Raw genomic sequence first — 26,827 nt, 5'->3', positions numbered from 1 at the left:
AGGCTGTTTCTCCCCTTTTCGAGTACGATCTGGTAGTTGTTGCTCCCAGGCATCTCCTCTATTTATCTCCGATCTTTATACATTCCATCCTAGTTTTAAATAACTCGCCCTGGATGTTCTCTATATGGCAATCAGGAGCACCAGTCTTCACTACCCTCTCCCCCCCACTCTTGGTATTCCTCCCCTGTGCATCTTCATCGGGGTCACCCCACACTTCCCGTTGGCGCATTCGGGTTGGTACTGCTAAACGGGGTGATTGAGTTGTTACAGGCAGTGGGGCTGGAGAGGCTACCCTTTCCCCTCCCAAATACGGCAGGCAGTTCAATGCCCCCGCCAAGGGTATTTTAAATATGGATCTCTTATCAGGCGATGCTCTCCCCTCCGGATGCCCCGGGGGGGGTGTGCAAACCCCCAGTCCACACGTTAATGCTCCTGCGTCTCTCAACGCTCCTTCAGATTCTCGGAGATGTCTGACCATTTTGGGAGGGGAGGGAAGTCTCAATCGTTGTTTGCGTTCCATCTGAATACTCCCAGGCTGTGGATGGTAAGAGGGGGAAGTCTTCTCTACAATCCTCTCCGTTGATATATTCAGTGTTTCCTTAGGCTGTCTCCAGTGGGGTGGGGGATTACCCATGCTCCAAGCTCTCAACGTTAAGTGGGCTGGGCAAAGATCAATATGCCGATTAATTGAGTCCTTATTGGATAGCCATGCCTCTTTAAGCAAGCGGCCCCCTTTCGTATTGTCACTGGCCAAGACACGTACGTTTTCAAAGTTAAATCAGTGGCCTGATTCAGTCATATGTGCCGCAATCTGAGAGTATTGTTCGCCCCTTTTTACCGCTAATTTGTGTTCATGGACCCTGGTTCTTACTCTCTTGGCGGTCTCCCCAACATAGTTACTGGGGCAGTCCTCACAGTCAATTCTGTAGACGACTGCTGATTTATCCATGGTGGGGAGTGGGTCCTTGGGGCGCATGACAACTGCTGACATCATCAGGAGCTCAACCGGATTGAGAGTTGCACCGGATGGCACGAAGGAGGACCACGGAGGATGCGATACGCTGGGAACAGTGGGGGGAAATAAAAGTGTGGATGAGATTGGTGGCAAGGATTGTGGGGGGGTTGAAGGAGTGACAGGATTGAAGAATGTAAATGAGTGCGATGCGTGCCGGAGGAGTGGAGGAGAGAAACGTCCCAAGGAACACAGGAAGAAGAATCAACTCAATAGTGCAGAGGGCCCTTTAATTTTGAGAAGCACACGTTGACTCAGGAACTAAAGGGAGGGGGGAAGTGGGTGGTTGTGTAGATGTAACTAAGAACTATAAGAAAGAATCACTGAAGGCTGTAAGTGAAGCAAGGATTGGTCGGCTTGGACCTGTTACAAGGTCCATGCGTAGAGTTTAGGCGTGGCTATGCTTATAAGCAGGTTTCCTCACTAGCTAGCTTGTATTCTGACGATGATGGCAGGTGCTAGCCATTGAAAGCTTGATTTTATTTATTAAAACCTTGGTGTTTTATTTCCTGGTGATCGCTTCCTTTTTTACTGAAATGTATGTACCCAGGAATCGCTATTCTTCAATTTTTAATGTAATTTTATGTATGTATGTATGTATGTATGTATAGGTCTTTGATTATTCGGGTTTTCTCCCTCGTCAAATTGGAAGACACTTCCAATTTGATGCGGGAGAAAACCCGAATAACCAAAGACCTACATACAAACATATATATATGTTTTCTGAGATTTTTGCAGGTGTTTGTATGTAGGTCTTTGGTTGTTCAGGTTTTCTCCCGCGTAAAATTGGAAGTGTCTTGGCGATGTTTCGACAAAGTCCCATTCGTCATCTTCAGGCTGGTGCTTTCAGCTTCGTGCTCCTCGAAAACACCAGCCTGAAGATGACGAATGGGACTTCGTCGAAACGTCGCTAAGACACTTCCAATTTTACACGGGAAAATACCCGAACAACCAAAGACCTACATACAAACACCCGCGAAAACCTCAGAAAAAAAAATAATATATTTTTAATTTTAATATATTTTTAACCTTTTTAATCGTATGTGTGTATATATATATATATATATATATATATATTATATATATATATATATATATATATATATATATATATATATATATATATAAATAAATCTCCTCCCCCTGTCTCTCTCCTGGTAGCTAACAAAGTGGGAGAGAACCCGTGGCTTAGAGGTTATAACATCTGCCTAACATGCAGATAGCCCAGGTTCGAATCTCAGAAGAGTAAGTTTGGCTGATGAGGGTTAAAGGAACCCGAAATAGCTATACCATTCTCTCTTTATTCTTTGTTAGCAAAACCTAAAAAAAAAACCTATATATATATATATATATATATATATATATATATATATATATATATATATATATAATTTTCTTAATTGTAGCAAATATATGTTAACATAATAAAATTAAAATCTATACTGTACAAATTAAAATAAAAAATGAAAAGAAAATCAAAAGAAAAACAAAAAACCAATGAAGATATAAAACTACTCATTTTAATAGTCCATTAATTTTCAGTTAATTTCAACTACTTTCTGTTTCCTATTTTCCATTGTTTGTTTATTTCATTTTTACCATTTCTTATCATTATTACAACACTATATGTACGCATGATTTCTAAGATGGATAGCCAATAAATGTAATAAATAAATAAACAAACTGTTAAAATCCAGTTAAAAATGTATGCATAAAAATTGATTCAATTATTTCAAAGATTTTTGTGAACTTGAGGTCTCCTTGAAAGTGAGTGGATGAGGCAAGTCTAATTCTGAAGAGAGAACATTCTGTAACTTGGGAAATGATACAGAAGAACACGTTCTTCCATTTGTTCAGTATGAATCAGGACTTTTTGAAGAAAGATTCTTCTATTGACTGTCATGTGGAATCAATTATATGCCAGGAGAACTTAGAGCAAAGTCATTTAGAGCTTTAAAGAATCAATATCTTAAATTTCATCTGATGAACTATCAGTTTAATAATAAAAAACAATTATTTCAAGAGATCCATAGTATTATGCATCAGTTATTAGCTTGGCTTCTGATTACATCAGAATATATTTCAATTGTTTAAAAATGCTATAATCAAAAAACAAATAACTATCCTTTGATCTGATTGATGCAGGTACAGATATATAGACAGAAACCAAATCTGATTATTATAGTCATACAATTAGCAGCTAATATGTGTTACTATACACTATTTTAGAAAGCCATGTGTCTGAAATGCATAATGATCTTTACAGGAAGAAAATCATAGATATCTATATAGCAAATAAAATTAATATTTATATATTGCTTATTTTAAAGTCTTTGTAAACTATTCCAATTCCAAAGGACTATGTGGTATACCACATTGAACAAAAAGAAAAACAAATAAATCCAAATTAGTATCAAAAATAAAAGATAACGACAAAAGAAATAAGGACAGTTTATTATGATCATTGACCAATGTTTTATACAAATATAAAATTATAAAGGACCACGGAAATTAAAAACCAAAGAAGAGGTAAAATAAAAGCATAAGGTATATAAAGTTTAAGTACATAGATGTTAGATGCCAAAAAGTGAATAAAAGACAGTTAAAAAGAAACAAGATGTTAGCAATAGTAAAATATGATTACTGAAGTGCTCAGTTAAATGCTAGTTAATACTTGGGTGTATCTCTGGAGAAGGCTTTAATGTTGGAAAAAGAGGAAGAGAAGAGGACAAAGGAAAGAGAAGAGGGCAAACTGCAGCAAGATAGTTGAACTTAGCTACACTGACAATTAATGCACTGTTGAGAAACCTGAAAGAATAGGTTCCAGTGATTGCCATGGGGAAAATTTATCTTTGTTGTCACTAAGAGTTGACTCACTGATCTACCTGACATATATCTACAGTGAGGGCATTGGAATGTCATATAGACTGAAAAAGTGTGTGAATAGTAATCAAGAGAGGAAAGGTAGTTAAGACTGATGGAGTGGAATTACATATCAGATATACTGATGAGTTACAAGTACATTGGTATTCCACAGTCACATGGAACCATAAGGAGGAAACAAGGAACACAGCAGCGTCCAAGTACCACCAAACAGATCTTGAAGAATGTAGCATTGACAGATAGCTAATGTAGCAGAAATTGGGAAATCTACCAGTGGCTGTAAAGGGCTGCACTATAGACAGCACTGAGGCACAGCAGCACAAGTACAGGTACTAAGTACCAGTACCATAGAAGTAGGGGTCTACCACACTATATGGGTCTTGAGGTGCTGACTATGCAAAGAGGCTTCAAAGACAGTCCAACAGCATATATTGAATGGCACATCAAATAGCTGGCATTATGTACAAGAACATCTACAAGTGTATGGGCTAGACCCTCCCAAGTCCAGATGGGAGACTTCATAGAAGGTTGTGGAGGATGATGATTAAAATCCTGTGGGATTTCCAGATCCAGATGAACAGGTAGGTAGTAGCTAATCAACTAGACATAATGGTAGTAGACAAGGACCAGAAGACAGTGATAATAGTGATAACTCTTGTGTTGCCAAGAGACAGCAACATTAGGAAGGAGTATGAGAAGCTGGAGAAGTATCAGGGGCTGAAGGAGAAACTGGAGAGGATGTGGAAAGTAAAGGCCAAAGAGTCCCAGTAGGAGCACTTGGGGCTGTGATTCCTAACCTGGGAGAGTGGCTCCAACAAATAATAATAATAACGACGAAAATGGTGGTGGTGATAACAATGATGTTGAAGGGACCTTGAATGTCATGTAGTCCAACCCTCTGCTCAGGCAGGAAATCCTATACCATTTCAGACAAATGGTTGACCTGTCTCTTCTTAAAAACTTCCAGTGTTGGAACATTTACAACTTCTGGAGGCAGGTTGTTCCACTGATTAATTGTTCTAACTGTCAGGAAATTTTTTCTTAGTTCTAGGTTGCTTCTGTCTTTGATTAGTTTCCATCCATTGCTTCTTGTCCTGCCTTCAGGTGCTTTGGAGAATAGCTTGACTCCCTCTTCTTTGTTTCAACTCCTGAGATATTGGAACACTGCTATCACGTCACCCCTAGTCCTTCTCTTCATTAAACTAGACATACCCAATTCCAGCAACCATTCCTTATATGTTTTAGCCTCCAGTCCCCTAATCATCTTTGTTGCTCTTCTCTGTACTCTTTCTAGAGTCTCAACATCTTTTTTACATCGTGGTGACCAAAACTGGATGCACTATTCCAAGTGTGGCCTTACCAAGTCATTATAAAGTGATATTAACACTTCACGTGATCTTGATTCCATGCCTCTGTTAATGCACTGTGTTGGCTTTTTTGGCAGCTGCAGCACATTGTTGGCTCATATTTAAATGATTGTCCACTAGTACTCCGAGATCCTTCTCACAGTTACTACTATTGAGCAAGATACTATCTACACTGTACCTCTGCATTTGTTTTTTCTTGCCTAAATGTAGAACCTTACTTTTTTCACCATTGAATTTCATTTTGTTGGATAGCGCCCAATGTTTAAGTCATTCACGATTCTTCTGTATCTTAAGCCTATCTTCTGGAATGTTGGCTATTCCTGCCAGCTTGATGTCATCTGCAAATTTGATGAGTTTCCCATGCATACCCTCATCCAAATCATTGATGAAGATGTTGAAGAGCACTGGGCCCAGAACAGAGCCCTGGAGCACCCCACTACACACTTCCCTTCATGTAGATGCAGTTCCATTGAGGACCACACACCAGGAACAATATCAGAGCTCTCTGCCCAGAAGAGTACATGCTAGGAATAGTTAAGATATTATTCAGAACCCTCAAACTTATCCTATGCCTGTATAGAGGACTCGAGATTGAAAAAAACACTTACCACCAATAGGATGAGAAATGATTTTTTTTTCTGTTGAATTAGACCCAGAAGACTATTGACCTCCAATGCAGCAACTTTAATATAGGCGTAATATTATACTACTTGGGCTACATGAACTCCAAGGGCAGTCTCAAGTAGAGAATATTGACTGGTGAGGCATAAGTTACTGAGGTCAGGGCATCTTAAGGAAATGATATGAAAGCAGGTTCCAAATGAATGAGTGAATGAGTTTTGAAAGCAGAAGTAAAAGTATGGGTATACATAAAAACTTATAGGATTTTGCAGCATTTATAAATGTGCTGTAAGTAATAAGTTCATGTCTGATTATTCTTAGTAAAGCAAGAAGACGATTAAGCAGGCGATGCCCATTACTACTCTTTGTTGTTAAGTTGTATGGTATCTTGGCCAGACAGAGATATACTTGTGTATGAGAGAAAGTAGCAAAAGTTCACCCACTTCTGCTATTTTTAAAGTTTTAAAAATTCTAATCAGTATTCATGCACTTTTCCAAACCAACAGTAATAAATATATAAGGCCTCAGTTTGGTTTAACTTGGTTGTGTGCACAATAGAAATACATGATAGATTTTATATGTATTTATGCTTACTATACTCAGTGATACCCTATCCCTATTAAACTTTCAGGTTTTGGTGTAATTAATTTAAATAATTTAAATTCAGTTTAAACTCAAAACAACTTAGATATGATTTTTACCTATAAATCTGGGAAAAAGAAATTAGACACAATAACCTGATGTCACCTTTTATTAAGGTGTAAAAATTAAACTCTCAGGAAAATATGAAATGTCCATGTTGTTTTGGTTCTAAAGAAATTAGAAACCAAAGAAGTAAAAGATTCTTTATTTAAAAGTTTGTATGGTTACTGAATCCAACATAAAACAACCAATTTTTTTAATAATTAAAATTACTAATCTCCTCTCCTGGCTTGAGGCAGTTCAGTTAAAAATAGATATAATAAAGTTTTCCTAATCTTAAAATTTGAAAGAAATATATTTCAGACATGTATGGGGAACTAAAAGCTTTTGCTTTTTTGGTGTGCTAAGCAAAAGCTGAGTTATAAATAAGCATATTGTTTTCCATTTCGTGAACACAGGTAATTCTTTCATCTGCCTCTTGATACCATTGATTTAACGTTACTTTTATTGTAATTTTATGTCAAATCAGGTATGTGATTAGATGTAAAATGTTACATTTAATCTGCTCAAAAATCGAATTATTTTACCTCCAAGCTACCTATAGACCCTCCTGCTGGTTTGTTGTTACATATGGTGCATTTTCTTGTCATGCAAACAAATGGAAGACAAATTAAAATCTACAGACAGCTGACCTAAGTTACAGATTAGAGACTTGGAGGTTGTGCTATTTTAAATGTTTTAATTACTATAGCCTCTCTAGTCAGCAGAAGGATTCTCATTCTCCTTTCTTCCCTTTTTGTACAGTACATTGTTGCTTTGTAGCAGCTCTAATATAGGTTTGATAGAATAATTGTATTTTCATTTTCACTGACCCTACTTTAATTTGCTGCATGAAATAAAAATGCAATATTTTTCCAAAAGGTTTTCAATGATACAAATTATTTTAATTTATATCTAACTGAAAAAAATGAATTAAACTCTTATTTATGTGATAGTGTCAGATTTTATGACGGTTTTATTGGCAGTTCTGATTATTTTTTTAAAAAATAAAACTTCAGACCAGGTTAGTCAAGTTCAAAGTGTGCAGTCATGCTAGCAGTAATATAAGTATGGTATGATATAAATACTACTCAGGGAAACAATTTTGTTTTTTTCATCCAGATTAAGTATTTTGGATTACTATTATGATATAAATAAGTAGTTGTTTTTAAGTATGCTTCATAATGCAATTAAATGATATCTTGATTAAAACTGAATTGACCATGAAAAAATTCAATTGAACTAATTCACATATCTGACACTTCTCTTTTGGTACCTGGAATGAATAGGTACTGTACTTTCCGGCATATAAGACGACTTTTGCGAGTGTTAAAATCAGCGCCGAAGTCGGGGGTCGTCTTATACGCCGAGTCGTCTTATACGCCGGAAATTACAGTAGTTTCCGGCGTATAAGACAACTTTCTAGGCATGCGACTTGCTGCCAAAGACGGGGGTCATCTTATACCCGGGTCGCCTTATATGCCGGAATATACGGTATGTGAAAGTTATATAAGAAATTGGAATATAGAGTAAAGACATTTGTTAAAGTCATCTCAAATATCAAATATAAATAAATGACCTATTCTTTTAAATTTAATAAAATAATACTTAAACATGTTCCTTGATACTTTAATTTTTGAGCTTGCATTTTTGTTTTTCATACGTGTTGGCCCAATGTTGAATTGATTAGTTTTACTAATTAGTAAGCTGTAAAATATTTTATATACACTGGGGAAATAAATTTGTCAGAAAATCAGCATGAGTAAATTTAATTATTGCTCAGAGACCTTTCCCTTTCTTAGCTTAGTGATCCTGAAACTCCCCTTGTTTCACTGAAATCTGTGTGGATGCTAAGCTTCACTTCCCAATTTGTTTCTCCACACAATGATAAGTCAAGCAATTACTGCTTTATTGATTTTTCATCATGGCAAATTTAAAGTTGATTTTTCTATGAAAAGGCAGGGGTGAGTAAGTGTCTCCCCTCAGTTTAGTACAAGAGAACTATCTGGCAAAATCTAATATTCAGAGGTCAACCTCTGAAATGAATAATATGGTGTCCTGGCTGCAAATTAAGGGAAAAAATCAAGGCTACAAGTGTGATTGTATATATATATGAAGGTGGTTTAATTTGTTCCATTTATATGAACAATTCACATAGCACATAGTTGGAGAACATCATATTGTATGGGCTTAGAAATAAAACCCTTCTGAGTATGCGCAGTGAGGATGAATTAACTAAATTGTTCCTCAGAAGAGACAGTAATTTTCAGGTAGGAACTAATATTATTATTTCATACTTGAAATAAAAATAATGTTTACTATATGAACTTGAATATTAATATAAATATAATATGTAAATGTATTTATCTTTTATCTGAAACGTGTGTTTCTAGTAATTATCAGTATTCATGAAGTTAGTATTTTATTATTTTCTTCTAATTTTTCTTCATTAAGTAAAATAATTTTAGGTCCATTTTACAAATAAGAACTGGAGTTTAATTTGTCTTGAATTTCAAAGTGCAAGTTAGGGTCCATAAGTAATCTCATTCATAATACATAAATATTATGTATTTATGTATATGCACAAGATTTTTGTAGTTACCAAGAAGAAAGGTTCTAGCGTAGCCTTCTTCCTGACATCTAATTTTCTATGCATACAGATTTAGATGAATGGATCTAATATGAAAATAAAGACCAAAGAATTTGATCTTAAAAAGAATAATTAATCTTTCATTTAGTTTTTTTCTTTAAATGTAACTAAAAACTATAAATCAAATTTTGTGCAATAGGAAATCAAATAGGCGATTCTGATAGATTTTCATACATTCCAGATATTAGTTGTATAATGTTGGTTTCCTGCCTTTAAAATAAATATAATACTTATGTCAAAAATGGGTAATCCTGTAACCTGCATTGTGGACAAGCTATCTCAGGTTTAGTACTAAAACAGGTGGCGTCTGAGATAAGATCTTTTTCTGACACTGTACGTTATCCAGGAGGAGACACTGCAATAATGCCTAGACTTAAATTGTTTAAGTGTCAGTTGAGAGCTGCTATAAAAGAATACAAAATCATTCATCTAGATTTCAGCTTTAAATACTCCTCCTATCAATCTTGCCTCCTATAAAGTCAAGACTAGAATGGAAAATCTTTAGACTTTGTAAACTACATTGATTTTTCTTCAATGGTATGAAGTGCTAAATCTCCAAGTGGAAAAGAAGCACCTTAAGTTTGTTTTAATGTCAGGAAATTACATCATCCATAATTACTAAATTTAATTTCAGGAAATCATAAATACTTCTTTTCAATCAATCATTCATGCATTTTATATATCACTTACAGAACAATAATGCTACTTCACTAAACATAGAAATGTGCCTCAGACCAGGAGATATTCTGTTATGGACTAATACTTACTAAGGCTTTCTATAGCACTTATTACTAAAATTATATTTTAAAAAAACGTATCTCAGAATAGTTCTGCACAAAAATTTACAAGAAAACTTGTAATCAACCTACTATAAAAATGTAGTTGAACAATTCAAATTTGTTGTAATTTCAAAAATAATTTTGACTATACAATATTTAAAACGTGGTTCATTCAGTATAATGTAGATACCTTCTTAGCAACTATCTCTGCTTAGATAGTGAATAAGAGTAGGCCTAGTCATTTGGATTGGAGACCCATTAGAATACCAAGGCTGTTAGACAGACCTGGATACAGAGAAATATGCTATAAGAAAGCAATGACAAAACGCTTCTGTATTGATATCAAGAAAACTATAGGACGTATCTCTGTAGTCATCAGAAGTGAGCATAAGTTGAAGATGACTTAATCTTGATAGATAGATAGATAGATAGATAGATAGATAGATAGATAGATAGATAGATAGATAGATAGATAGATAGATAAAAGAAGCGATCACCAGGAGGTAAAACAACACGGTTTAATAAATAAAACCAAGCTTTCGATGGCTAGTGATTGCTTCTTTTATCAAAATGTATGTACCCAGGAATCGTTATTCTTCGATTTTTAATATTAAGATTTCTCTTTCCCATATTTGGGCAACAGGGTGTAACATACAGCATTCTAGATAACTCCTCCCCTGTTTCTTCCCTCCCTAACACAGCTGGCAAAAGTGAGACAGATCCTGTGGCCTAGAGGTTAATACATCAGCCTAACATGCAGACAGCCAGGTTCGAATCTCAGAAGGGTATGTCTGGTTGAAAAGAGCTAAAGAGTTCGAAATAGCTATTCCAGTTCTCCCTTAATTCTTTGCTAGCAATCCAAATTTTATATATATTAATAAGAATAGTGAAAATAAAAATGTGATTCCTGGGTGAATCCATAGTCAATTACCAATAAAACGTGAACACCAGGAATATTATAAACTATAAAAGTTTAATACCATCACCGATCACCAAGCTTTCGTCAGATACTTCAGACATCGTCAGGGTTAATGCTGGTCAGCGATAGCACTACCACTATAAGGTCAGCAGGGGAGTTCTTAGATATGATTAGGACCCTAAGGATAGAGGATGATGAGCTAATGGTGTCGTTTGACGTCGTGTCGCTCTTCACCTCTATCCCACAGGATCTCGCGGTCACGGTAATAAAGGACCGCTTGAACCAGAAGGGCCTGGGGCAACAACTACAGGACTCCCTCCGAATTAACGATCTAGTGGACCTTTTTTTACATTTCAAGGTACCACGTATGAACAGGTCAAAAGAACACCCATGGGGTCCCCAATCTCGAGCGTCATAGTGGAGGCTGTGCTGCAACAACTAGAGCACGTAGCGATGGCCCAATACCAACCTAAATTCCCGCTTCATTGACGACACATTCGTGGTCATCAAAAGGGAGCATAAAGCTAACTTTGTGGGCATACTCAATTCGGTATACCCTGACATTCAGTTCACGGAGGAGGAGGAGAACCAGGGGAGACTGGCGTTCTTGGACGTAATGGTCCACCGCCAGCCAGATGGGACCCTGAGTACGAGGGTATACCGAAAACCTACGCATACAGATAGAATTCTGCATTATGCTAGTAACCATCCTATGACCCACAAAGTTAGCTGCATAAGAACGCTATTTAGACAAATAGACTCCCATTGCAGCACAGCCAAACCTAAAAGAGAAGAAAGAAACCATCTCTTCCAAATATGCAGACGCAATGGTTACCCTACCAGGTTCATCAGACGCTGTAGTATATCACCCAAACCCCGGATGAGCTCGGATATGGAGGAACTCCCGTCACAGATAACCCATGTCACCCTCCCTTACATCAGCAATGTTTCAGAAGCAACAGCCAGGTTGTTAGCCCCCCCCCCATAAAGTGAGGGTGGCTAACAGACCTGATCAAACTTTAAGATCCAAAGTGATGCGCCCAAAGGACCCGCTCCCCAACACTGAAAAATCGGCAATCATATACTGCAAAGATTGCCCTGTTAATTATGTTGGAGAGACTTCAAAAAGAATGAAGATTAGGGTCCATGAGCATAAATTAGCGGTAAAAAGGGGGGAACAGCACTCCCAAGTATGGGCGCACATGGCGGATTCTGGACATTGCTTTGACTTTGATAATGTATGCATCCTGTCCGGTGACAACACGAAAGAGGGCCGGTTACTAAAAGAGGCATGGCTCTCTGACAGGGACTCTGTCAACCGGCACATCGATTTGTGCCCGGCACATCTAACTTTAAGAGCATGGAGCTGGCGAGACCGCCCACTCCTAAGAAGACACCCTGCAACCGTACCACATATTCCTAGAGAAGAAGTTATGGAGGGGATGAATTTTCACCCCCCACAACAACAGCAATGGCCCATGGACATTCAGGAGAATAGTCAACGATTGAGGGACTTCTCCCCCTTTGCTCCAGGACCATGCACACGCTCCCAGACAGTGAGAGAACGCTTGCATGATGAGAAAGAGGCAATTAGCCAACAAACAATCATTCCCGACCCCCCCAAACCCAAAACAGCAATGATCCAGCAGCATCAAGAAAGAAGGAGGATGGGACCGGCTTGCCCTGTGACAACAGTCCATCAACGGAAACAACAGAGCGCCAATTGGAACGCCCGAGAGAATATAGAGATCAAGAGCAGTGTGAATGGGGGGGGGAAATGCAAATAAGGGTAGAACGTGATAGAAACTGTAAAAAAGATCACTGTGTTGATGGAGGGAGGGATACAAAGGAACCAGGCATATGTATTCAAAAAAGGAGGGCACACAAGGGCTTGTATGAGGAGAAAGGAGATATTCAAGGGATTCAGTCTGACGTGGAGTCCGAGAACATTGATAATGGGGTGAAAGAGCAAGTAGATGTCAGACGGAATGGCAACGACAGAAACAGAGTTTATGCAGCCAAAGAAGGGAAATGGAAAGCAAGGGATGGGGAGAAAGGCTGAGAGTGCGCCCCCATAGAATGAGGGATGACAATTGGGGAGCAAGTAAAGATCAGAAGAAGGAGAAAGGTAGGAGACACGGAGGTGTGAAGAGGGAACAACTTAGAGATACGAATGACCAAAAAAGGGGAGGAAAGAACCTCCCTAATTCAAGACAGTGGGAGGTAGAGGGGACTAATGACACACCCACAAGCAGTAAAAGCAAGAAAAGAGGAGTCATCAGTATGGAAGCCATAATTAAAAAGCAGTTAAATCAATTAGGACCTACGACAAGATCTAAGAGCCATGTGCAAATGACGGCTCACCTATAAAGGCGCTCTCCCACAGACCAGCATTAAGCATTAACCCTGACGATGTCAGAAGTATCTGACAAAAGCTTGGTGATCGGTGATGGTATTAAACTTTTATAGTTTATTATATTCCTGGTGTTCATGTTTTATTGGTAATTGACTATATATATATATATATATATATATATATATATATATATATATATATATATATATATATATATAATGTTGATGGGACTTTGATGGGCAATTAATCCCATCAATTGAGTACCACCAATGAAAAATACCAATGAAATATAGTGGTGGTAATCTGACAAACTATTATTCAGGTGTTCTTATGGTAACTGAGTTTCATGTTGCTATGAAGAACTTTAAAATTATCTCCTTGACTTCTATGTGGAAATATATTGGCAATTGGTATAGATCTCTTAAAACTGGCAAGCTATCTTCCCACTGAGTCACCTAATTAAAATTTTGAGTGCTACATTTCTGAATAGTCTTCCAGGGCAGTTTTACATGACATGTTACAATAATCAAACCATAACATTATTGTATAAGGAATGCTAAACTATCTCTGTCCAGTTGCAATGTATGGCTGTGAAAGCTGGACCATAAGAAAGGCTGAGCGCCAAAGAATTGAGGCCTTTGAACTCTGGTGCTGGAGAAGACTCCTGCGAGTCCCTTGGACTGCAAGGCGTTCAAACCGGTCAGTCCTAGAAGAGATCAACCCCGACTGCTCTTTAGAAGGCCAGATCCTGAAGTTGAAACTCAAATACTTTGGCCACCTAATGAGAAGGAAGGACTCACTGGAGAAGGGCCTAATGCTGGGAAAGATTGAGGGCAATAGAAGAAGGGGACGACAGAGAATGAGATGGCTGGATGGAGTCACTGAAGCAGTAGGTGTGAACTTAAATGGACTCCAGAAGATGGTAGAGGACAGGAAGACCTGGAGGAACGTTGTCCATGGGGTCGCGATGGGTCGGACACGACTTCACAATTAACAACAACAACAACAACAAAACTATCTCTGTAGAGGAGTAAATGCAATTTGTTTGCTAAATTAGAAATGCTCTCTCCCCCAACCCTTGTACTTCAGATAACATAATTAGACAAAGAAGCTCTCCCAATCTAAGACTCTGATCTTTGAGAAGTACTGCTACTTCTTCAAAGCCATTTAATTCTCCTTTCTCCACTGAAGAACTACCTTATCACCAATGCGTTACCTAGTGAGGTAGCCTCTGCCCTGCACTAATGAATTTGAGTTTTGTTTCCTAACTCAAGAACTTTATGCTTGTCTCTCTTAAATTTAATTATGTTACTTTCAGACCTTTTCACAAAATTATCAAGATGGTTTTTATTTTTTATTTCTGTCTGCACTAGCTATCCCAACCGATTTTGCATCAGCTACAAACCGGTTTGACTTTTCATCCAAAGCCCTGATAAAAAGAACTGATCCTTGCACAAACCTAGAATAACTCTCTTTAAATTGATGAACGTTCATTCTGATTTTTGAGCAAAACTATGTATCCACTTAATTATCACAACATCCATCTCCTGCTTAACTATAGTAGTTTGCTACTCAGAGTGTCATGGGGTACTTTTTTAGTGCAGTTTTTCAGATAAAGCAGTGTTTCCCAAACTTGACAATTTTAAGGCATGTGGACTTCAACTCCCAGAATTCCACAGCCAGCGTTGCTGTGGAATTCTGGGAGTTGAAGTCCTCATGCCTTAAAATTGTCAAGTTTGGGAAACACTGAGATAAAGCAATTATATATGATAGAAGAGAATGTTATTAAGTACCTATGCTGCTTAATAGATACTTATCATATCCACTTTGTTATTCTGATTATTTAATTATTAGTTAATTTTGATGCTTTTTATTTCAGTGGTTTATTATTTAATAAAAATATTTTGGAAAAAATATAGCTAATTAAAAATAGAGCTTTCTTCTTTTTTCAGCCCAGATAATAAATATAGGATATAAGTTAGAGTGTATAAACTATGCCAATAAAAACTATTCATTTTACTTGCACTGGGCATGTATATAGCAAAAGGAACATCTGTGCATGTGTGTGCTCAAGTGCTCATGCAGCGTTTGTAAAGAGGGAGAGAGAGAGAAAGAAAATGAAAGAGAGAGAGACTGTGAGTCAGGAGTGGTTTGAGTATTAGCCATTTATCCATTTTGATTTAGCCATGAAGTTTGCAGCAGTAACTTCCATTTGTAAAGTGAATTGAGGACTCTGACTTTTATATTAATTATTTCCTGCAATTTTATAAGATAAAGGTCATTGTTGAAAATGAAGTAATCTTTTATTTTCACCAGAATCATTTTCCTGTTGCCTAGAAAGGGCACATTTCTTGGAAAATTCCAAATGAAGGTTTAAAGAGTTTCCATCCTTTAAATGCAGCATTCATTTATATTGAATAACTTTTAATCAAATAGAGATGCTTGCTTAAAGAATTCATGTTATTTTATGTGCAGCAATTAGAAATATCTTTATTTGATGCATACAATTTCTAAACTGCTGCCTATTTAAGGTCATCTAACATTATGCTAAAAAAAAAGGAATATTGACAAGTCTTAATTTTATATATGGTCAGTTATACTGCAATGTTTAGTTAAATGTCTTACCCAAAACAGACATGAGACTCAATTTACCTATAGTCATGTCCTTTTTTGTTCTACCTGATATTTTCACTCCCATGTATTTTTGGAATAGTTTTTTTTTTATTAAAAAATGATGTTCCTTTATAATAGGGTGCCAGTTTTAGTAAGGTTAGGTGTCATTTTATTTTACACTGAATAGTTAAAGTTCACATTGTTTCCTAATTTAATTGACTGAGAGCAAGATAATATGATACAGCAGAGTTCTAGTGTATGAGGTCATGGCCCAGATAGCCATAATATCTTAGAGTGCTGTACCTAATGTTAAGAAAATATATTTAAATGCCCTTAAGTTCATTAGGTATTGCCAAAGGTCACACTTTATGTTCAGTTAGTTTTATTAAAGTTCATTGTTATAACAGTGATCTGAACCTTAACTATGTGGCCTTTATCATATTAGAGTGTATATACTGAAAAAACTCCATTTGAATTTTGATTCTTCATGTTTAGTTATTGCTTTATTAATGAGAATTAATTGTAAACACTATTGTAAATACTAATAACTAAAATACCTTCAAAATGCAAAGTAATTTTGCATTTTGAATAACAAAACATTCAGCAGAATGTCTTGTAAGAAAGGGTATAAATTAGATGTACATAAAATTCCTTATATAAACTGTAGGATTTATGTATTCTGTATGTGTATATATATAAATGTTGTTTTATTAGCCTGACATAACTACCTGATGTTGAATTTCCAAACAATAGAGAATTGGTAACATCTGGTATATACATTATTGTTATGTATATCTTTTACCATGATTTTATAACAGAAATTAATATGATACAAGAGATTTAACAATATATTTATATCATAGAAGTAACATAACAAAAAACAAGTATAATTTACTCAGTTTCATTGTAAAAATCATTGATTTTTTTTAAATTAGTATTTACACTATTATTACTTTTTTTAAATGATCATTTTTATAGCTTAGATGATTTAAACAATGTCAAAGTTTATTCTTTTCTATTTCTTTCTCTTTTTTTGTATTGCAACTTAAAAACAGCTTCAGCATCACTTTTAACTAGAAGCAAATCAAAATAGACAAATGTTACAATGCATTTAAAAATTTAAATGCATCGTAGGGAGAATATTAAATATTATCTTGGAATTTAATAAGTGGCTACTGCCAAGTAAATCCAAAAGTGGGTTTATACCAGGGGTGTCAAACTGCTGGCCTGCGGGCCAGACGCGTCATCTGGAAGTGCGCCCACCCCATTGCCGGCAATGGCAAAACCGGCCTGATACGTTGTGCGATGCCACGTAATGTTTCGAGTTTGACATGCCTGGTCTACACCCAAGTAGATCCTACTATTTCATGCTCTTTCAAGCATTATTAGCTTTGAGCTTGTTCAGATGAGACTCCTTAAAACAAGGACCACTGTATGTTTTATTGAGATATTGTGGGCTATGTTAACAGTATGTTATAAATCTGATTGTGTTTTTCTTTCCTTCCCTCTTATATCTCAGGAGGTTAGGAAGGAGTCAGCCTGGGTGTCTTCCTAATATTCCCTCTGTTCCCAGAGCTTAAGGCATGTTTGTACACTTTATGTTTTTGTAACATTTCTGGTTATTTTCCCCAAGGTATTTCCATGAACCTACACATAGTCCCTGGTCAAATACATTCGATTTGTCATCAGCTTCCTGACCAAGTAGGGTTTTAAAGGACAATGTAGGACAACAGCAGATTGTTCATCATTATGGCTGTCTATGGCACTGTCTCATGTTTTGTAACCTGAACATGAGTAACTAAATCATATCTAAACAGTACCATAGTTGGGATTCTTGGATCACATGAAGAAAAGCATTCCTGTTTGTGTAATAATAATGTGAAACTGAAATTCATTTTTAATAGAATAAATAATACCAGAATGGCAGTTTATTAAAAAATCTCTGCTATTTCATAAATGCCGTTTTCAGTTTAGCAGTTATAAAAATGAGATGTGTCTTTAATATTGGGCCCTATTGATCAGAAAAGGTCAAGGGCGTGCAGTATACTGCTTGTATCTCCCATTATTAAATAGAACCCACTTACCAATTTAACCGTTGTTCTTTTGCAGTGTATTTTAGAGAATGAATAGTTTTATTACATTTACACACTAGTAGAATTTAATACAATCTAATGCAGAAATGCTGCCACAGCACAAGAAGACATAATAAAGATAAAATCATAAAAGAATCAAAAGAAAATTCTTCATTACTTGTATTGAGGATAAAAATTAGTTTGCCATCTGTTAGTAATATGCATTATTTGTTAATTAGAAAGAAATCAAGGGTTCCAGTGGCTCTTTCTGGTACAACTTTTTTTATTAAAAAGAAATTATTAGTTCTTTGGTTCCCTATATAAATTGAAATATAAAATAACATGAATATTAGATTCCATTCTTTCAATTTCTCAAGGAAAAGGTTATTAATTACATACTGTTAACAAAGTAAAGGATAGCAGTGCATTGGAAACAGCTTTTATGAATATAGCTGTTATTGCAAATGAGAAATGTAATGTGTATTGATTCAAATGACAAAATTGCACATATTTTTTGAATCAAGGTTTTTGATTGTATACTTTTCAAAAATTTGATTGTCGGGTTATTTACTACCTAATATAGCATGCAGTCTAACTATAAGCCTAATATTAAGGTTTCTGTTGAATAAATCTTATGGTAATCATATTGAGAAGGAAAAAATCATTTTTCTATCAAGAAAGAATGTAGAAAAATACATATACGTGGCTCATTATTCTTAAAAGCTTTCCTAGACTGTATGTACTTAAATAAGTAACTTTTATAAGTAACTTTTATTCCTGCCTGTTTTTCCTTCTATTTGATGCTGTCTGGCTGCAAATGACTCTGGGCTTAAATTCATCTTTCGCATTTAAATGAATAATATACACAATTTATTTCCAGCAATATTCTTTGGGTGTTCTTTGTTTTTTATTTATATAATTTTATTATGTATTTTATTTATTATATTTATATGGCACCCATCTCCCCAACAAGGTGACTCTGGGAGGCTTATAAAGAATAAGCCCTTATTATAAAAAATAATAAATAATTCATTTCTCAGATAAGCCTTTGTAATTTTCTAGAAGGTGATTATTTTTAATAAAATAAAGATAAAGGTCTGGATACTAAGGAGTTTGGCTCATAGAATAGAGCTTCTTCCTATTTACATTTCCAGGTTCCATTTCCTCAGGTTTTAAATAAGCCAGTAAGTTTTTTTTTAAAAAAAAACAACCCCTACATATATCTGTGATTATTTCCTTAATAGATACATGTGTGGAATACTACATGCTACAGTCTATCATAGCTCTATATTGGGTTTGAGTTTCTGAGAGTAAGGCTTTAAACTTTCATTATTTACACCATTTGGTCTATTGGGATTTTTATGTCAAAAGTGTTAGTTTTGGGGTATTAGTTATACAAATATCAGTGTGCAACTTTAGTCTGTTAGCTATCAATTGGATTCAGAAAATCAATAATCTTAATAGTTCCTTATTACATAGTTGATGCATTTGCAATAGTGAGTTGAGTTACTGTCAGTGAATAATCAATTCAGTTTTTTTTAAAAAAAACCTATTAGCTGATCTCTTTTTTCTATAAATTCAGCACTGTACTGGGCAAGTGCAACATATGTAACATATTTGAAAGTTAAATAGGTACTCCAAACTCATTGTAAAATAGACTGTCTTTATTAAAAGGCCATCCTAGAGGGAATATGCTTATCACTGAAAATAGCAGATTTTTTTTTTTGACAAAGGATCTTTTCTGCATGGGGTGTAGACTCAACTGCAGGGTTAAAATTAAAATAACATTGTACTCTGAAATATATTTAGCAGAATAACAAAGTTGGAATGGACTTGGAATCCTCTAGTCTAATCCACTGCACAGGCAGAAGACCCTATATCATTTCAGACAAATGGTTGTCCAGTCTCTTCTTAAAAATCTCCACAACTTCGAAAGGCAAGCATTTCCACTGATTAATTGTTCTAACTGTCAAGAAATTTCTCCTTATTTCTAGGTTGGTTCTCTCCTTGATTAGTTTCCATTCATTGCTTATTTGTCTTTTGGGATAGCAGTTAGTTAACTTTCTAATATATACAGATGGTCAATAATTCATAACCGCAATTCGGGCTAGTATCTCATTCATTGAGTGAAGCGGAAGTTAAGCAAGACATCATGTGACTGTCCACATGACTGTTTTGCTCAACAACTGCAATCCTGGCACTCCCAACTGCAGTCATTAAGTGATTGTACAGGTTGTTAAACAGAGTCCCAGGAAAGAAGCACAGTGCGGTAGAAGAAATCTAGGCAGGCTCTGCTCAGGAGCTGAAAATCCTCCCTGCTGAAATCCAAACAGGATTTTTAGCTTCTGAGTAAAGAAACATTTACCACACGCTCCCTACTTTTTCTGGCTGAATCTCTGGTCTTTGCTATCAAAGAAATGCAACTCCCTTCCATGCATGGAAGGGAACTCATTTGGCAGGGTGCAGGAGCAGAGCGGAAATTTTCAGTATTTTAGCTTTGTTTCTGAACCCTGCCAAAGGAATTCAGCTCCTCTTGGGAGGCAGCTCTTTCAGCCAGCCTCCAGAGATGAGAGGGAGTCCTGTAGGAAGGTGGCAATAGTTTGCAACTTTCACTGCTGGCATCCTCATAGAGAAGCTGGTGAAGATTGCAAATGGTGACCTCATGATCATGGGATGCTTGATAATTTGTTGTAAGTGTGAAGAGTTGCAGACCCCAGTCTTGTGACCACAACATTTGTGGAGGTGCAACATTTTGCAATGTCTAGAAATGCATTCTGGGCCATACATTACCCTTTCCAAGGCTGTCAAAATTCTGGACCATCATTAAACAAAGATCGTAAGTCAAGGACTACCCATAGAAGTTGTATACCTGGCCATCTCCACCATGAATTTTGTGATTACAACTAACTACATAATCCCAGTTTCAAATATGTCTCCTGTACAAGAAAGTTACCCCTACAGTAGACCAATTGTTGAATTCATTTTCCACATTAATCTTTGAGTAATTTAAATTCTCATGGTAGTACTTGAATGTTTGTCACCATACTGTTTCTGATTGAGGAAATACATTGATTCAGTGTACAAGTCATTTGCCAATATGTAAGTGGCAAACAAAGAACAGGTACAGGGAAACAGGTATGTGGCAGCAATAGAGAGGGAAAAATAGTCCACAACAGCCAAATACCAAAGAAGTTAGTCAGCCAGTCAAGGCAGAGACCAGAGAACCAAGGAAAAAAGTAGGAAGGATTTCTAAAAGAGATTAGACAGCCATTTGTCTGAAATGGCATAGGCTTGAGCTGGAGGTTGGACTAGAAGACCTCTAAGGTTCCAACTGTTATTCTGTTAAGACCTTAGGTTGGTGAGTTGCTTTCAATAGAGGGACTATCACTGGCAGCTATTCTTAAATAAGCCAGATGCAACTGTGGCTATTATACAGGTAAGAGTTGGAGAATGCATTTCTCGAGAAGCTGGGCAGATAGCACGGAAACCAATTAAAGCCCTCCAAAACATCTTTAAGTAAGCCAAAATACCTACTAGCTCAAGAAAAAAGGTCATCTATTTGCAGGGTACTGATCATAACAGCCACTATGTAGGACAGACAAGCAGAGTTGTGTATTTGTAACAGTCTGTTGTTTGTTTCTGAGAGCTTTTTGAGGTACAGTAATGTTATTCTTTTCATAGCTTGCTAAAAATAACTCACACTAATTAACTTCTTACCAAAGTAAGAATCCCATCTCCACAAGGCGAACTGTGTAACAGTATTATTCAGATGAGCACCGATGCAGTGCAATAACCCAGAACATCGAAAAAGGGAAACTGACTGTCTTTACAATATCATCCAACAAAATGGATACCTACACAACTTTATCAAAAAGTGCCTGATCATTCAACACCCCCTTCTATAACACCACCAGTATATCAGTGGTAGAATCTGTGTTTATGTGAATGCTATATATGTCTTATATATATATAAGCATATCTATGCTAGTTGAACTTACTATATAAAGTTTTTTATTATATAGACAAAAGATAGAAGTAGCTAGTAATTGCCTTTAAGAATAGAGCACAAAGGATTACCTTGGATTTTACAAGGCTAGCAAGCAACAAAAGAGCAGTAATTTATGAGCTCAGTGTAAAAGAATAGCATAATTACATTAAAAATTAATGCTAATGAACACTAAAATGGGGAAGGTGGTTATGATGAAAGTTTGTATTCATCTTCTCTGGTTTGAATGATGGCTAGTGGCTTGATTAATGGCTTAATTTCTATCAATTAGTGGGGGGAAATCTCCTGCGAGACAAGGGTAAATTGAGCATTGAATTACATATCATGCTTTTGTGTGTTGAGAAAAAAATACAGCTGAGTCTATCTGATATAAGCCACAATGGCAATCATGATGTGCCCCACTATGTCTGCATTAGCTCTCCTGACAGGCTGGTTGTACATGGTTATGGAGTGTTTGGAGATGGCTGGGAGACAACATTCACTAGCAAGTTCCTGAGAAATCTGCAGCTTTTCCTTCTGTAGAATTTTAATTAGCATCAATAAGAACTCAACAATGGAAACCTAGCAGCAGTGGCAGAAGTTGTAAATTGATCATAGTGCTATGAAACTTTAGGGTTTTTGGGGTGGGAGAGAAATGCAGCAAATATCCTGCAATTTGAAAGATGTTATGATTCATAATATGGATTCCTACCATATTATAAAGTTTTATGTTATTATTTAACATGGATATATGAAAGCATTACATTTATCTAATTTATTTATCTTTATTATTTGTACAACTGCCCATCCCACAAGCATGTCACTCTGGGTCGTGTACAACAAATCTAAATAATAACTAAAGTGATAACATTATATAAACTGTATTTAAATATAAATTAATAAATTAGTTAAGTCTTTTTCCAATAAAAGAAAATGGAGAAATTTATGCTCCAGAGCAATTAGTGTGTCAATGACTTAATCAAATTTTAATCCAAGATATGCCGGTGAGAGTTCTATAAAATAGAAGTTCAAAAAGCTTTGGCTGAGTTCATTCTGTCTTTGTACTTCAACTGCTCCTTCTATAAATAAACTACTATAAGGGAAGAGTTGCCATGTCAAAGCTCATCCTGATGTCAGCACTAACTGGGTCAATTCTTTATCTAAATCTCGGTTTGTTAGTGTGTGTAGAAGTGGGTTTGTGCTGGGTTGAGAATGTGTCCCCCTTTTCAATTTTCAGTGAGAGTGAAATGATTTATACAACCACTTCGAATGTCCTAGTTTTGGTTTGCTCTTTAGGTGTTTCCCGAAAGGCAATAGGAGATCAAGAAAGTGATTTATCTTTCTCATGTTTACTCCAAAGTCTGTAAGATTTATCTTTGGCCAAATGCTCCAAGTAACTTTTTCATGCTCCTACCACATTCCCCGGATTTCTTCCACATCATTTTGTGACCTTGAATAAGCTTGTAGTTTGATTAAAGTTAACAAATGCAGTGACTCCTTTATTTTCAAGAGAGAATGCAGTACTTAAAATTGAGGGGTCCTTGGTGCTCTTTGAGCTTGGCTATTTTCTTGAAGATGTTTCATTACCCAAACTAGGTAACATCATCAGTGCTACCTAGTTTGGGTAATGAAATGTTTACAAGAAAATAACCAAGTTCAGAGAGCAAGGACCTGTCATTTCAACCCTGAGCTATAAATATTCTCCTTTATTGGTACTTAAAATTGAAAGAAAATGTGTAATATGTATAACTAATACTTCAAATGCTATGATTGCAAAAACAATATAATGGAACATGCTGCTGTATATGTATCTATGTATTCTTTATATCTGAAAGCCTTCAGTATAAAAGAGTGCTAACAAATTTATTTGAGTCTGCCTTATGTCAAAAATTATTTCCCTTTCAGTGTATAGTAACTGCTTGTATATTATAGAGGATCCAAATTCCCATTCAGCCTAACATGCAGATTTTCTTATCAATATAATAGAATAAGGTCTAAATCATACAGTAAATCACTTCTGTTATATATATCAGTTCTTTTTCTTTATGTGCTTCAGCTGTATCATTAGGATCATATGCATCTCTTTATATGTTACGCTTGTTTTAATCCTTAAGGCATTAGCTATTATGCAATTTCATTAATAAACCCATGATACCAGCATGTTCTGGTACAGAATTTTGTGTAATATCAGCTAAATAAGAGTGTTTCATAAAATGCACATTTCTTAGTTCTGCATTACATATAGAATATCTGGTTTTTTTAAACATATCCTTATACTTCTTATATTTTAATTATTTTTCAACTTCCCTGACAGTTTGAAATTAATTTAATTACTAATTCCTGCCAAGTAGCCATTAAAAAGCTGAAAACCATGCCCATTAAACATTGTTATGACTTCTAGGTTTATGAAAACAAATCACATGAAGGCAAGTAAGGTGCATTTTTATCTGTAGGATGCATCTTTTCATTTGACTGGTTATATAGTGCCATCTGCTGCTTTTAAGAGCTTTCATCTACAGTACAGTAGTGATGACCTACAGATATAAGCCATGTGAATTGAACAGAGTGATTGAAATTAAAGACTCAGATCCAGGCATTACCAAAGTCCTCAGAAAATTATGTTGATCTTTTTTGTACATTCATATTTTCCTATTTTATCCTATTTAAAAGCAAGAACTGTAATTCTTCTAGAATAAATGATTTATGTATGAAAAAATGGCATCAACACATCACTCACCAATATAAATAGTTCTATATTTAAAGTCTGCCTAGAGTGAAAGGACTTGCTGTCCAATGAGTTAGTATTGATTTTTTTTCTGTATCCTCTTAGCTTTCTGACTCCATTATTTTTTATTTTAGTATGAAATATATATCCCTTCTACTGACATCTGACAAACACTATATGGAAGTCATTTTATCTACCAATAATGTGTTTGTCAACAATATTGTAGACTAATGGATGCAACTTCCTTCCAGTCTGTTTTTATGCAGTTAATATTGTTGAAGTAATTCAGGAAAATCTTCTGTTATTCTATTTCCCTTGAGGAACATGTCCCCAGATTATGATTGTCACTTGCATTAGAGTGCTTCAAATATCTGAGTCATGCCTTTATCTATTTATGGATTCCTATTTTGTATTTATATTGTAAAATGTTGATAATATTTGACAGAATGCATATGGATTGTATCATTTCTTCTTACACCAATTGTGATAGGTTCGTGGGTGTCAGAAAATCAACATGCATGAATATACTTGAGAAAGAGTATTTGCATATGTATGCTTTATTTCAGTATAACTGTGATATGCAAACATACTTAAAAAGAAAGACCAGCATATTATCTAAACGGCACTGATGGAAATATTGAACACTGAAGAAGATGGATTTTCATTATCTAAGGTTTTCTGTTACAGTTTGTCCAACCTAATGAGGACTCTTTTCCATCGTTTCAGTAAAAACATTATTCAATGGGTATACTTTAACAAATAGTTAGTGACACTAAGTCACTTCTTTTGTGGCTCGCATCATTTAATCACTGTAGTGCCAAATATATTTCAGCTGTAGAATATGACAGCATGGGAAGGGATTTGTTAATATTTCTTCCATTATTTCAGTTAACAAAGTGCAGCTTTAAATATTCTGAAAAATTCAATCTACTTATCAACAAATTAGCATACAGTGTTTATATGAATCAATAATGAAATACTCTAGAAGAACTGAGTTGCTTAGCCCCATATCAACTGAACATATTAAGGAGTATTTGGTGTTCTGATACTTTTTAAGAAAAGTGCTTAGATGTCTAGATGATGAATCATAGCTTTAGGCTATGCATTGACCTTTCCTAACTCACCAAGTATCTCACACTCTTGGGTTTCCCTGTCATCTGAAGGAGCTTTCTCTCATAAGATAAGTTCTCTTTGGGTTTTTCGTGTTTATCAGACTACATGCTGTAAATGGAATTCCTATAGTATTTGGTATAGAATTGGATTTGCTGGCCTAAATTGTCACTTTCAACACTTCGATTCTATGAATATATTCTAATGCATCTTTTTGTTGCTCTTAGCATATTTTAACTGCCCTTATTTCATTTCTATCTGTACTGAACATATGTATCTCATGTATTCTAACTCTGGAATTCTTCAGATGTTTCCCAATTGCAAAAATATTGGGGAAACTCATTTTAAAAGTTGCATAGGAATATTAAAATAATATACATGAATACAATATGAATACAAAAAGTAACAGCATATTCCCTACTTTGGCTTGGAAGATGCATTCCTCTTGCAAATTATTTACTGTTTGTTCGGGGGAGATGGCATTACAACTATAATTAAATTTAACTGGTGGGGTCAGCAGACCACCCTATTCGTATTTTATGTAAATGGTTGTTTTCTTTGTCACTTACAAATAGAATCTCATTGGTAGCACCATTGTTTATGTTCTACTTTTCTGTTTTCTTAGCAGAAGAAAAACGTTAGGAATATATTACACTATACAATATTTAAAGGGATGATGAACTATATTGACATTGTACCTTTTTCCACAGATCAAACCAGTCTTGTTGAGCAAGTAAAACGAGTCAAAGAAATTGAAGCAATTGAAAGTGACTCTTTTATTCCACAGACATTTAGATCGAGCAAAGAAGTCAAAAAGGTAACTTTTCAATATTTTTTTCCTTTGCATAGGATCCTAGTGAATACTGTGGTGGAATCTATATATTAATTCAACTGTCATTGACATTGACTGTTTATACCAGTATTACTAGTAGTAATCCTAATCCCTGGCCATTTTAAGTCGAGTACAGATTCCACTAATTACATGACACAGTATTTAAATGTGAAAAATGTACTTTATATTTTCAGACAAACACAAGGTTACTTTTGTGTGCAG

General features: G+C 35.6%; 1 protein-coding gene across 3 annotated transcripts in view; it reads left to right on the top strand.

The window, feature by feature from the left end:
- RSRC1 (arginine and serine rich coiled-coil 1) overlaps positions 1–26,827 on the top strand; it is a 167,785-nt gene that overhangs the window by 135,662 nt on the left and 5,296 nt on the right. For all 3 annotated transcript variants that reach the window (XM_039363874.1, XM_039363873.1, XM_039363872.1), the window contains one exon: positions 26,484–26,590. In XM_039363874.1, coding sequence (XP_039219808.1) covers positions 26,484–26,590 — 107 coding nt within the window. The remainder of the gene's footprint in view (positions 1–26,483; positions 26,591–26,827) is intronic.

This window comes from Crotalus tigris, unplaced genomic scaffold (genome assembly GCF_016545835.1).
Source record: "Crotalus tigris isolate CLP2741 ecotype Arizona unplaced genomic scaffold, ASM1654583v1 scf7180000019608.391392, whole genome shotgun sequence".
Classification (NCBI taxonomy): Eukaryota; Metazoa; Chordata; class Lepidosauria; order Squamata; family Viperidae; genus Crotalus; species Crotalus tigris.
Note: the sequence above shows the minus strand (reverse complement) of the source record. Positions and strands in the feature narration are given on the sequence as shown.